The sequence below is a fragment of the Anguilla anguilla genome, chromosome 14 (assembly GCF_013347855.1).
Source record: "Anguilla anguilla isolate fAngAng1 chromosome 14, fAngAng1.pri, whole genome shotgun sequence".
Lineage (NCBI taxonomy): Eukaryota > Metazoa > Chordata > Actinopteri > Anguilliformes > Anguillidae > Anguilla > Anguilla anguilla.
Window position 1 is genome coordinate 26386044 of NC_049214.1, and position 13809 is coordinate 26399852.

General features: G+C 44.3%; 1 protein-coding gene across 1 annotated transcript; it reads left to right on the plus strand.

Annotated features, from left to right (window-relative positions):
* The first annotated feature begins 108 nt into the window (after positions 1 to 108).
* Positions 109 to 12099, plus strand: LOC118213017 (transmembrane channel-like protein 2-A). The gene is made up of 21 exons (XM_035391609.1): positions 109 to 1488; positions 2741 to 2829; positions 3043 to 3081; positions 3351 to 3768; positions 4266 to 4418; positions 4617 to 4707; positions 5159 to 5240; positions 5905 to 6011; positions 6274 to 6372; positions 6682 to 6824; positions 6921 to 7068; positions 7219 to 7407; positions 7788 to 7967; positions 8542 to 8700; positions 8833 to 8961; positions 9369 to 9436; positions 9939 to 10178; positions 10272 to 10397; positions 10626 to 10704; positions 10803 to 10926; positions 11435 to 12099. Exons 2-21 carry the CDS (start codon positions 2787 to 2789, stop codon positions 11665 to 11667), a joined length of 2850 nt encoding a protein of 949 aa, XP_035247500.1. The 5' UTR covers positions 109 to 1488; positions 2741 to 2786; the 3' UTR covers positions 11668 to 12099.
* The last annotated feature ends 1710 nt before the right edge of the window (positions 12100 to 13809 follow it).

The following is a 13809-nucleotide window of genomic DNA, read 5'->3' on the forward strand; positions in this document are numbered from 1 at the left end:
AAACCTTGTTTGATAAAATTAATGAAAACAAAAAGCTAAACGAAACGTGAAGCAGTAAGTGTTCCAGCTGGCCTGTCCATCCAAGGGGTGCATTTCTGTCCGTTTCTCTGATGCTAAACCTGCGGGGAAAGTAGTTTGCTATTTAAAATATACTTTCAAAAAGGATGTTTTAAGTACACTCACAATTAATGAAATGAAGTATACTTCCAGGAAATATACTATTAGTATAATTTACCAGGATTAAAATAAAGAGCACTTTTCATAAATATTACAATGCATTTTTAGGTAAAGGAAGTTACAGTACAGGAAGTATACTAGTAGTATGCTGTCCAGAGATTAAAATAAAGTATGCTAAAATACCACTATAAGCATATGAGATTTTGTTTACTTATTTGAAGTACACTAAAGTACAATTTAATTACATATATCCAAAATTACTTTTACAATGTATATTTTACCCACACCTTAAATGAAGTGTTTGTACATTTTAAACACTTTTCACGGGGAGAAGAGCAGGCGCAAGTTCATGGAACGCCTTCATAGCTAAATACCTTGACTGAAGAATAGAGAATTGCCATGAAATGAGAATTGCTGTTCCTAATCTTTCAGACCTAGATGTGTTTAACAAGGGAGTTATGGAGAAGTAGACAGCCCACTACTTTGTTTTGGTTGTATTATTATTTTTTAATTGATTTTATTTTTTTTTTAAACCACTATATATTCTTCATGGGGTTAGCACCTGTTGTAGCTAAATAAACCACCGGTGTTCCTCAATTGAGTCTCCGCTGTTTTAAAAAAGCGTCCAGCTGCCGGTGCACCCTAACAGGTTTATTTTGAAATCCCTAATTAATTTTGTCATCGTCAGCCAAATACAACTTCAGGACACGAAATGTTTTCGACATTAATTGCTATTAGCCCACCTTGTCCCCGGACACGGAACATTAACATTTAAATACTCATGAACAATTCATGCGCAGTAGCATTAAATATTAATTTTGAATCATTTGAGAAGTCAAGTAATAAGAAATTGGTCATCGTTTCTGCTTCTTGTTACGTCAGACTGACAAAAGTTATAGCAAATTACAACTAAACAGGCCCATGTCAGTTGAAAAATAAATAAATAAATAATAATAATAATGCGAAAGGAGAGGACATATCAGCGATAGTGCTGGGGTAAGCATTTCCCAGCCCAGCACACCATCTTTCAATGAATATTTTAAGTAGGCTATAGTGAAATTTTACGTATTTTTAAGTCCCTTTAGAAGTACTCAGACATTGTATTGTTCTTGAATCAGAACCGACACACGGCAACCCCTGGAGCCATGTGTCGGTTGAGTGATAGGGAGAGAAACGCGGTGTGAAAAGCTGTAACGAACTGGCACGTGCATACAATAACCACAGAAAGTGCCGCGTTTAACGCCCCCGCGGGAGCTCGTGTTCCCTTTCATTATTTAGCGGGAGTCATCGGGCGTGGTGGTGTTTATGCAGGTGAGTTCGCGTGCCTGCGTGCGTGCAGGTTTACATTCTGCATGCTTCATCATACGATGCAGGGCTATAACTGCGCGTGAGTTCGTTCGTGTCAGCTATTCAGAAATGTGTTTCATTCAGTTCATATACAATTGGTGTGGTTACAACGTTTTCCAATATTTCTATTCATATATGTAAAGTATATTTTCATATAAATGTAGGTATTTGACTAGTTACCTATGTTTTTGTTTGAATGTATTTGTTTCCTGAAAATCACCAAATTATCGAAGCACGAAACAGCAGCTTTCGAAGTGTTCAACTGTCTCTAAAATGGAAACCTAAACCTTCATTAAAGCTTTAGGCTGTTAGGCCTGTGACATCTGTGGTTTTGGTGTCGCATGTCTAGACGAGTGAGAGTGCGTTAAAAAGGTTTAAGTCGAATGTTTTTCTGCCTTAATACCCATTTCTTTGGTTGTTAACAGATTCCTGACTTTCATTGTCATGACAGTTTTTTTTCCAAAATCGTTGTGTAATTGATATCGTATTATTACATCTCCACCAAAACACAATTTATTATTATTGTCGATAACCATAAATAAACATTGATATGATAAGATAAGATATACGTCTTTCTTGTCTCCAGAATAAATTTGTCTGGGCCATTCGAGAGTTGCTGTTGGTCTCAGATTAAACAGATTAAAATCACAAACCAAAAAAACACACACACAGAGAGAGAGAGAGAGAGAGAGAGAGAGATCACTCCAAGATGTTGCACATTCTCCACAAAATATCGCACCTTTCCTTCCATATCATATACATGCACACATCCACACACATTCGACACAAGGATGTTACGCCTTCAAAAACACACATTACACCTCAGCACAAGTAACCCAGTGCTTACTGTTCGGCAACTTGATTGACAGGGGAACCAGAGGAAAGTTGCACCCATTCGACTTAGTTTGGTAACCTGCACTGTACCTTCTGCTTTCTGTGATGTCTGATATTCTTTGTGAATAATGTGTTTTGGATCAGCAGTGACACTGAGAGCCATTGCATTTCCATAAGAACGTGATAATTTTCGTTTTAATCTGTATTTGCGTTTTAGAACTCGTGGTCTTAGGTCTTTATCTGTTATGGAATATCACTTGCTGTTGTCATGGAGACATTGAATCAGTTACTTGAACCCAGCCCTACCGATCCCCAGAGTGAAGAGCCGCTCGCGTGCGCTAACGTTCCACAGGTGTCATTCACTCGAGTTTCTTTCCTCCAGCTGACAAGACGATTCAAACCTACCGGACAAAGGAATTCAGTCGAAAATGCCGCGCAAGAAAAGCGATCTGGAAACAAAGATGGAAGATGGTAAGGATGGAGTATGACGTTTTTTGCAGTTGCGAAGATGGCAGGGAACTGCCAAAAATGAGGAGCAAACGGATATGTTTACTCTTGTCCTTCTTTAGAACATGGAACAGGAAATTTTAGCGTCTGGATATTTTAGAAAGTTTAAATGAAGACATTAACAAATTTAAGATGAGTTGAAACAAAATGGCCACAAACAGTTTGTTTTTATTTCAGTGGGAATAGAAATTGATGGAGAAGTAGAGAGTAGTGAAGGTGAGTGCATACTTGTGCGTGTGTGTGGGGGGTACACACTTGGTGTATGTGTTGAAGTGGTGTTACGTATCTTTGTACTTTTTGTGTGTGTGTTTGTTAATATTGATTTCAGTGTTGTGTGTCCATTGTGTTATTTGTTAGATTTAACTGCTTTATGCTCGTAAATGCTTGTGTGTGTTTTCAATTGCTCGTGTTCGTGTGTGTTCGTGTGTGTGTGTGTGTTCGTGTGTGTGTGTGTGTGTGTTCGTGTGTGTATGCCCATCTGACAGAGGAGACAGCGAGAAGACCTCGAAGGAACAAGAGACAGTCAGCCGGCCGCAAGGCCAAGAAGCCACCCAGTGACGATGAAGATGAGGACGAGGAAGAGGAGGAGGCCCCTAAAAGGCGAAGGGGAGCCAACAGGAAGAAAGCAGCGAAGGCACAGGACAGCGAGGAAGAGAGCGAGGAAGAGCGGGGCGGCAAACGCAACCGGAAGGGAGCCAACAAGAAGAAAGCTGCGAAGGCGCAGGACAGCGAGGAAGACAGCGAGGAAGAGCGGGGCGGCAAGCGCAACCGGAAGGGAGCCAACAAGAAACAGAAAGAAGAGCAGAACAGCAAGGAGAAGAAAGGAGATGCCAAAGGAAAGGGCAAGGGCAAGGACAAGGGAAACGAGAAGGACAACAAGAAGAAAAAGAAGAAAGACAGCAGGTACGGAAGAGTGTGGCACTGCGCGGAAACGTGCTGATATCACACTTCCATCAGGGCCCGTGGCTATAGGGTTACATGCGGTTATACGATACAATAACAAGACATTCTTAAGAGGAAGATAATCTATGTATTGATGTAGGAATGATGGTGTGTAGAAAAGGTTATGTGAACAAGCTTACATAATAATAATAATATTGACAATGAATTTACGTGAAATAGAACTATCTGCTCTTAGTTCCTCAACAAGTAGGACTGGGATTGTAATGTTCAAGAGGATGGAGACCCTCTCTTTCTCTTTCTCTTTCTCTGTCTCTCTCCCCTCTCTCTCATTCTCTCCCCCTCTCCATCTCTCCCTGTCTCCATCTCTTCCCCTCTCCCTCCTCTCTCACTCTGTCTCCCTCTCTCTCCCCCTGTCCATCTCTCCGCCTATCTCTCCTCTCTCTCCCCCTCTCTCACTCTCTCCCTCCTCTCTGTCTCCCTCTCGCCACGCCTCTCAGCTCCTCAGACTCAGACTCCCACTCTGAGGAAGAAGAGTCCATGTCTGAAGGAGAGATGGCCAGACTGATGGAGGAGGTGGAGGAGAAGAAGAAACTCATCTCAAACATGAGGAACAAACCTTGGCGCATGAAGAGGAGGCTGCAGCACCTCAAGTACAAACGCTGTTTTATTTAGGAGGAAAAGGAGGTTTTTAAAAAAAAAAAATTTTTGTTCTGTTTCATTAGTCGATTTCTTTTCCCCAACCCTAAATGGGGGTTGGGTCACCAGTTCTCATTGCGTCCAATGTTTCACTCGTTCTCTGCCAAGCTGTATTAAAAAAAAAAAATTTGTTTTACCTCTTTGAATTTCAGAGATGCTCAGCAGTTTGTGGATAAATTTGAGGGAGCTTTGGGTAAAGGTAAAGGCAGGAAACTTTATGCTTACAAAGTGATGATGATGAAGGTGAGAAGTATAGCTACTCTACTTCTCTAATTTAAAAGCTACTCTACTCTATTACTGTACTTCAACAGTTACTCTACTCTATTATAGTACCCTGACAGTTACTCTATTCTAATACTGTGCTCCATCAGCTACTCTATTACTCTACTCCAACAGCACTATTAGTATTGCACTACTAACTGCTATTCTACTCTATTATTATAATTCAGCAGGTACTCTGTGCTATTATATTTCAACTCTAGCATGGACACTACTGCTAAATCTGTTATACTCTCTAACTACTTTACTACTACTCCACCCTATCAACTGCCAATGCACTCATTGTCATTGTAGCAACTTTTGCAATATGTAATGCAACAATTAATTTTCTCCTATAACTTTATGACTGAAAACGTTCTGTTTGCTTTTATCTGTACATGAATCCACTTCACTGTGAGTCTCTTTCATCTTTCAGAAATGGATCAAGTTTCAGAGAGACTTTGATAATTTCAAAACAGCTTGCATCCCCTGGGAGAGGAAAATAAAGGAAGTTGAAAGTTAGTAATTTCAAGCAAACCTTTCTCCTCTTAATTCCCCCATATTGTCTGTAACTCGGATTAAAAAAACTACAAATCCCAAGAGAAGCCGTAAGATGTTTTCTCCGCCTCCCGTGAGGTTCATCGCACTGACATGGTTTTGCAAAGCGTGACAGCACCACTTTGTGGAATAACCTGAAAGTACAGTCATTCTAGCTGGTCTAATCTAGAGCCAGTCAGCCCACTCCAATCCACAGCACTTTATTTACTGAGACCTTCAAAACCTTTGTTTTTTTTTTGCATATTATGGAGAAATAATGGAGAAATGTCAATAATATTGAGACTAATCTCTCTCCATAATCATTGGTTCACGTTATTGATTTTGTGTGAGCTAAATAGTTTTGCACATGCTAAGGGTCTTAGTAAATCAGGCCCCAAATGTTTTGGACTCTTTGTGCACAAGAAATTTTTTACTCTACTCTACTCTCCTTAAAGAAACCACACTAAGAGAACGGAGGCCATAACTGCATACACATTGTCTTGTGTTGGGCCGTACGTCGTATCCTGAAAATGTGTGCAAATAGGACCCTTTTTAGCCTCGTGTTTATAAAAGAGCACTTGGTGTATTTTCATTAAACAGTCTGTCTGTCTGTCTGTCTGTCTGTCTGTCTGTCTGTGCCCTCAGGCCATTTTGGCTCGTCCGTGGCCTCCTACTTCATTTTCTTGCGGTGGATGTACGGGATGAATTTAGTCCTCTTCGGCTTCACCTTCGGGCTGGTGGTCATTCCAGAGGTGGGTCCATCGTCTCCCGCGTGGCCGTTACATTTTTTACGATTGCGGACCAGAGGGGTGCAGATTGCGATCGCAAAGGGCGCCTAAAAATAATCCTGACAAAGGGGGAGTTTTGCTGTCTCAGGGCAGTGGGGCATATGCCGCAGTTAGTGTCTGTCTGTGCAGGTGCCAGATCCCGACTGTATTTTAAGGGGATATGTGTGTGTGTGTGTGTGTTTGTTTGTGTATGAACGTGTCTCTGTGATGCACTGTTTCCCTGCAGGTGTTGATGGGGTTGCCATACGGCTCGATCCCCAGGAAGACCGTTCCTAGACCAGAGCAGCCCACTGCCATGGACTACTCTGTCCTCATGGACTTCAATGTGGGTCGTGCGCGGCACGTGAGAGTGTGTGTGCGCGTGTGTGTGTGTACGTGCATGTATGTGTGTGTGCATGCGTCTGTACATACATGTATTAGTTTCTCCTCAAATTCTGTTATGTGTGTCCATAAATTCACAGCCGCAGAACTTTGAATAAAGCTCATTATTGGCACTTGTTTGGCTAAAGCTCATGATTGGCTGGTTTGAATGAAGCTCATTATTGGTTGGTTTGTTGGCTTGTGTTCATGGCCTCTGTCTCATATGGTTCATAAAATGCTTTACTGACTAATTGTGAATATTTCTTTCTTTCAGGGTTATTGCAAGTACTCGGTTCTCTTTTATGGTTATTACAACAATCAACGGACGATTGGTCTCCTGAAATTCAGGCTTCCACTGTCTTATCTCATGGTGGGAATCGGCACTTTTGGATACAGTTTAATGGTTGTGATTAGAACGTAAGTATGTTATGTATTTACATTGTTAATACATCAGTTAAATTCTAGCCTGCGGTCATATGTGTCAGGCTCCGCCCCCTTCCCGTTCTGTGATAGGATGGCTAAGAACGCGGATGTGGGCGGAGGGGACGGCGAGGACGGGGAGTTCACCTTCGGCTGGAAGATGTTCACCAGCTGGGACTACCTGATCGGGAACTCCGAAACGGCCGACAACAAGTACGCCTCCATCACCACCAGCTTCAAGGTAACGCCGCGGACCGCTACGCGCTTCTTCCCCTCAGCGGACCAATAGGATCGCCCGTATCATGAACGCGCTTCCTGTTTTCTGCGTCGGTGCCTCGGCGCCGGTTACGGTCGCGTCGTGACCCGCCATGTTGTTGCCGTGCGGTTGCAGGAGTCCATCGTGGACGAGGAGGAGAACCAGAAGGACGAGAACATTCACCTGCGCCGTTTCCTGCGCGTCCTGGCCAACGTGCTGATCATCTGCAGCCTGGGCGGCAGCGGCTACCTCATCTACTTCGTGGTGAAGAGGTCGCAGGAGTTCGCCAACCGGGACGACCTGAGCTGGTACGAAAAGAATGAGGTAATGAGGCCCCGCCCCCTTCCGCCGAAGCCACCAATGCCGTCCTTTACAGCCAAGCTGATTCCTTCCTCAGCAGAGGAGCTGATGTCTCTGGTGTAATGAAATTGTAATGGAATATTCTCAGAGAGGTTCAAATTTTGACATCTGTTGTGTAATGGTCTTCGCTGATAGGTTTGAGTAATGATGTCTCTGGTGTAGTGATATGGTCATATCCTGTTCTCTGGCATACTAGTGTAATAAAGTTTTTTGTTCTGTTATAGGTTGAGATTGTGATGTCACGAGCGTGATGATGTAATGATGGATGACTCGCGAGTGTGCTGGTGTAATGACAGATGACTGACTAGTGTGATGATGTAATGATGGATGACTCTCTCTGATAGGTTGAGATAATAATGTCGCTGCTTGGCCTGGTTTGCCCGCCGCTGTTTGAAACCATCGCTGAGTTGGAGGAGTATCACCCCCGTATCGCCCTGAAGTGGCAACTAGGCCGAATATTCGCCCTGTTTCTGGGAAACTTGTACACCTTTCTCTTCGCCCTGTTTGACGAAGTAAACGCAAAGGTAATTTCATGTTAAATTCAATGATGATCGAAACATGTATAACAATTTATGAATTTGTTTTTTATTAAACATTTTTATGGCAAATATAAATGTAGTTAATCTTGCAAATTACTGAATTGAATACAAAAGCAGCATTCATTTAAGTAATTCTGAAGTAGTGTAGGTCTTTTGGATGTGCTTTAGGTATTTTCTACTAGGATATACTGTAGATATATTGTATTCAGAAGTACTATAGTCCTTTTGGATCCAGAATGTCCATGAGGTTCTTTAGGTCAGGTTTTATCAGGAAGTACTGTTGTCCTTATGTACCAGAGAGCATTGCTGTCCTTTTATAACTCCAATAGCCCTTCTTCAGACGTGGTATCTCAGTCTTCTTGGTGCTGCATTGTAGCATCTTCAGGTGTGACGCTGGCGTTTTTCGTGAAATGCAGGCTTATAGTTGGAGGAGGGTTAGAGTCTAGGGATGATTACTGGGTGTAGTGCTTGTTTCTGTGTATAACACAGATTTATGGGAGTAGGGCTGGTTTTTGAGCTGTGTACAGCGTAAGCACGAGGTAGTCTTTGTGTTTTTCAGCTTGACGAAGAGGAATCCATTAGGAACGCGTCGATCTGGGCCATGAAAGAGTACTACGCCAATTTCACCGCCAACAACAACGACACCGGCGCCACCCCTCCCCCCATCAACCCCTCCGACGTGATCCGCGGGCCGTGCTGGGAGACCACCGTCGGAATCGTGAGCGCCCGCGCCCCTCCCCCTCCGGTTCACTTGAGTCGCCGTGCCGACGGCCTACGATCGTCTTACCGAGCCGATCGTGAGCGAGTCGTCTTCTGAGGTGAAGACAAACGTGCGTCTCGTTGTCCGCAGGAATTTGTGAAGCTCACGGTTTCCGACATTCAAGTGACGTACCTGACGATCCTGATTGGAGACTTCCTGCGAGCCGTGATCGTCAGGTTCCTCAATTACTGCTGGTGCTGGGACCTGGAGGCGGGGTTTGTGAGTATTCCCCTGCTTTTAAGTCCATTTGATTGGTTTAAGTCACAGACGTACAGTATTGTTGGTCTGGTGTCAGGGCCACAGGTACAGCTGTGTTGTGAGTGTTGTGTACAGGAGTCGGTGAGCGAACGTTATGCTCTTTATAGATATGAGCCGGGGGGGTGGGGGGGGGGGTGGTCTGTATTGACTTTATATCATTATCTTTAAGTGGTGTGGAATGTAACAGTAGCACGCCAGTAGTTTGACACTAGCGTGTGTTTGTGAGATGGGAAAAAGACAGTATACTACACTGCTGCCCACGTTTCACGTTGATGGCTGCCTCTTTTTCTTTGCGTTCTGGGATTATGCTGTCCTGTACCTACCATGTGTCTGAACCTGTGGGGTCTCTGCCTGTGTGCCTGTTTCAGCCGTCGTACGGAGAGTTTGACATCAGCGGCAACGTTCTGGGCCTGGTCTTCAACCAAGGGATGATATGGTGAGAAGGCCATCAGCCATAATCCATAATACATAACATGTAATGGGAATACTTAATCCATAATACATGGTCCGTGGTATCGAATCACAATTGAAGGACTCAACTCACCTTTCCATTGAGAGTAATATATATGTGCGTTTTAGGATGTGTGTATCAGGATCATCGCCGTGGGTTTAAAATGCGCTTCTCAGCATGATGATCATATGGTTAACGTGTGTTTTAGGACAGTGGATGTAGGATTAAATGTGGTCCTCAGTACAGTGACCGCATGGTTTAATGTGAGTGTTTTACGACTGTGACTGTAGGGCTAAATGTGTGCTTATTTTGGAGCGTGACCGAGCGTAGAACGTGCTTTCTCTGCGTGGTGACCGCACGGTTAATGTGTGTTTTAGGACTGTGTGTGCAGGGTCAAAGTGTGTGCTTATTTTGGACCGTGACCAAGCGTGAAACATGCTTTCTCTGCGCGGCGTCCCCGCGGTTCGTGTTCGTGTTTTTTTTTTAGGATGGGGGCGTTCTATGCGCCGGGCTTGGTGGGCATCAACGTGCTGCGCCTGCTGACGTCCATGTACTACCAGTGCTGGGCGGTGATGAGCTGCAACGTGCCGCACGAGCGCGTCTTCAAGGCCTCCAAGTCCAACAACTTCTACATGGGCCTGCTGCTGCTCATCCTCTTCCTCAGCCTGCTGCCCGTGGTCTACACCATCATGACCCTGCCGCCCTCCTTCGACTGCGGCCCCTTCAGGTGAGCCCGGGGCCCGGGACGGGGGTGGTTTCGAGCTAATAGCCGCGTTCGGGGTGTAGCAGCCTGCCTGTGTCTCTCCCTCCCCACCCGCAGCGGGAAGGCCAAGATGTTCGACGTGATCATGGAGACCATAGACCTGGACCTGCCGGCCTTCATCGGGACGCTCTTCAGCTACGCTGCTAACCCCGGCCTGATTATACCGGCTGTGCTGCTGATGGTGTGAGTAAACCGTGTACACACACACACACACACACACACAGACACACTGGTTCAAATCCTGGTTCAAATCTGATGATAATGCCACCAAGAATAGGTATTCTGCAATGTTCTTTCTAAGCTATGTCAAGGCGGGCTTCCAAAAAGACCATTTGGAGACTCCAAAATGACACTTGGTAACCAAATAACATTATGGGTCTTTGGAGGTGTAAAATATCTCTTCTCCCACAGACTGGCCATATACTACCTGAACTCCGTCTCAACGGCTTACCAGAACTCCAACATGGATCTGAAGAAGAAGATACAGATGGTGAGTGAGGCGTGGGCGCAGTCAGCTCTCACACGCTGGGGACAGATATTCTGCCCCTGCAAATCCCATTATTAACCCCGATGATGCCGTTATCTTAGCAAAGGGATGAAGAGAAGAATCGCAGGAATAACACAGACAGCACTAATCAAGTGATGAAGGACCTGGAGGATCTGCTCCCCAATCGCTCCCTGATCCCCCCGGCCGCCCCCGAGCCCAGTACAGGTGAGTGCCACTGACCCCACCCACAAGCAACCCCCCCCCCCCACCCACATTAACTCAAATTTAAATGTTTCATATCATTACAAATAAACCCATTAGAACAGCCAGAGAGAGAGAGAAAGTCCAATCACACAACCTACAGAGTCCATCCCATCACCAGTCACACCAGTGTTAGAGGCAGAGCAGTGTTAGAGTAGAGGCAGAGCACTGTTAGAGTAGTGGTAGATCAGTGTTTGAGGCAGAGCAGTGTTAAAGTAGAGGCAGAGCAGCGTTAGAGTAAAGAGAGAGCAGTGTTAGAGTAGAGACAGAGCAGTGTTAAAGTAGAGGCAGAGCAGCGTTAGAGTAAAGAGAGAGCAGTGTAAGAGTAGTGATAGATCAGTGTTAGAGGCAGAGCAGTGTAAGAGTAGTGGTAGATCAGTGTTAGAGGCAGAGCAGTGTAAGAGTAGTGGTAGATCAGTGTTGGAGTGGAGGCAGAGAGCTAAGATTTTTTTTGTTGTTTTTTTTTTTTAAGATAACAAGAGTGACCCTGGGGGCAAGTCTCCTAAGGTGTCGGGGAAGCCGGGAGCAGCGCCCAGTGGGGTGAAGCTTCAGAAAGACGTGTCACTGGCTGCACCCAATCCCCGTGGGGCTGTTTCCCGCCCCCCAGGCCCCCGAGGGCCTGGGCCCCTCCCTGGGAACTCCATGCAGGTGCCAGGGGCAGGGCAAGGGCGGGGCAGGGGGAGGGGCGGGCCCCCCAGACACTAAATCATACAGACCACGCCACTCATCAGGGCCAGAGAAACCATCTCAGGGCTGTCTGAATTCAGTTTATGCGTGTGTGTGTGTGTGTGTGTGTGTGCATGTATGTGCGTGGTGTGTGTGTCAATGGGTGTATATATGAGTGTGTATGCATGCATGAGACAGTGTGTGTGTGTATGTGTGTGCAAATGTGTGTATGACTGTATATGAGACATTGGGTGTATGTGTGTGTATGTGTGTGTGATACGTATGTGTGTAATGATGCAGACCTGCGCAATCTAACAGTGCAGTCCTGTGCAATCTAATAACACAGGTATGCACAGTGTAATGATCTCTGTTTGTAAAAAAAAAGAAAAAAAAGGTAAATAACTCAGCTTGGATACTTTTTTGTAATTGAATGTTATCTCCCCGAAATCCCCCAATAAAAATGTAATATGATGTTTATATTTTCATTGCTTTTTATTCATGTGTGGTCTATGATGACTAAGCTCATATCATGCATAGTATCAATTATTGGAATGATTTCACAGCTATAAAAACTGATATAAATATGTTATAACTACCATTAAACAACATCTCTGGCCTTCCTTTGGTCGTCACTGCCTCTCTTATTCTGGTGCTAATGTTGAAATAAAGCAGATGATTTCCTTTTAAATATCTCTGTAGCCCTATTGCTCCTGCCCCCTAGTGGTATGGATGCCGGCGTCCGCAGAATGGTAATCATGCAAATATCCACAGTATCCACAAAACGGGCCACAAACACGCCGTAAATTTGAGGTCAGCGCCTGCGACAGACTCCTCTCTGGCCAACAGCGCCGCTCGTTCCCTTATCAGTGCTCAGGGCAAGAAATAACGGTAAAATAAAAAAGAAAGCCTCCTGATGCCCCAATCCCTCATTACACAGTAACCCACATCATAAAACCTTTTTTTGTGTACTTTCTTTGTGTACCCGGTCTCGCTTATTTTTGCATGAAAATATCTTATACCCTTTCAGCTTTCAGAACAGGACCCCAGATCATTCAGAATAAAAGTTTTAAATGTTCACATGTATTGTACTTACGTTGCATTCACATTTGGTATGTACAATACTCCTTTGTCTGTGTGCATGGGAGGCGAGTGGTGAGCTGTTTCCTCTGAGTATTGAGCAGACAGCTCCCACACAGAACAGGCCCAGCGTGTAAGACGGCATTCCAGTACAGATGTGTGATTGTTTTCTACCAGCCAGGGACTGTTACTCTGCTTCTGCCCAGAGCCATGCAGATCACTGAAATATGAAATCCTCCCTTGTGTTCATATGTTCATACGACCCCTGACCTCTGCCTTCTGACCTCCAGTACATACAATGGTACACACCAGTGTAAAAGCACCACAGTATCGATATACCTCAGAAAGTGTAAATAAATATGTTTAAAGTGGTTTCGTTTTTAAAAAAAACATGATGACAACAATATTTTGTGTATTTGGTCACATGGTTGTATGTTTTAGACACAATTTTTATATTGTGAAAATTTTATTAGAAAATATATTTTCCTAATACTGAATAAAAATAAATTTTCCTTCCAGTGCAAGACGAGTCACTACTAGTCGCTGGACTGATTGTGAATCCATTTTGCACAGGGAGAGCTGAATAACCACGCAGAAGGTGCCTTTTGCTTCATTTTTACGATATAGGGTAACTAAAAATGTTTTGATTGATCTCTGTCTGAACTGCGCACTTCCTGTTAAACAGAAGTGATTGCTGCAGTTGGGAAGACGAAGTGTTGCTTTCACGGGAATTTCCTAAACACCTCTCACCACTGGGTCCACCGGTGAACAACCCCCTCCCACGTGTTTTTTTTTCTTCTTCTTTTCATTAGCGTCAATTTCCAATTAAGGTTGTGAAAAACATGTTTAATTTCTTCCACAAACTTCATTTCCCACAAAATGGTTTAGATTCAGTGACCGGGAGTCCACACTACCCGCACTTAGAAATCAAAGAATAATTTTCACCCCACAACACATTCATTACAGGGGGGAGTCTGAATGTTAGCCCAGTGCTATTCTAATATAACATATCAGAACATATTTTCCTGCTCGATGGTTCTATCTGTTTTATTTACCCAGTAACTACACGATCACACCTCTGCACAAAATACCATTGTGGATACT

Bases quoted from the DNA above. Each gene is read 5' to 3' on its own strand.
- LOC118213017 (XM_035391609.1), top strand. From the start codon at position 2,787: ATGCCGCGCAAGAAAAGCGATCTGGAAACAAAGATGGAAGATG. The intron at 2,830-3,042 runs GTAAGGATGGAG...TTTTTATTTCAG, and splicing joins GGAAACAAAGATGGAAGATG to TGGGAATAGAAATTGATGGA. The intron at 8,701-8,832 runs GTGAGCGCCCGC...CGTTGTCCGCAG, and splicing joins GGGAGACCACCGTCGGAATC to GAATTTGTGAAGCTCACGGT.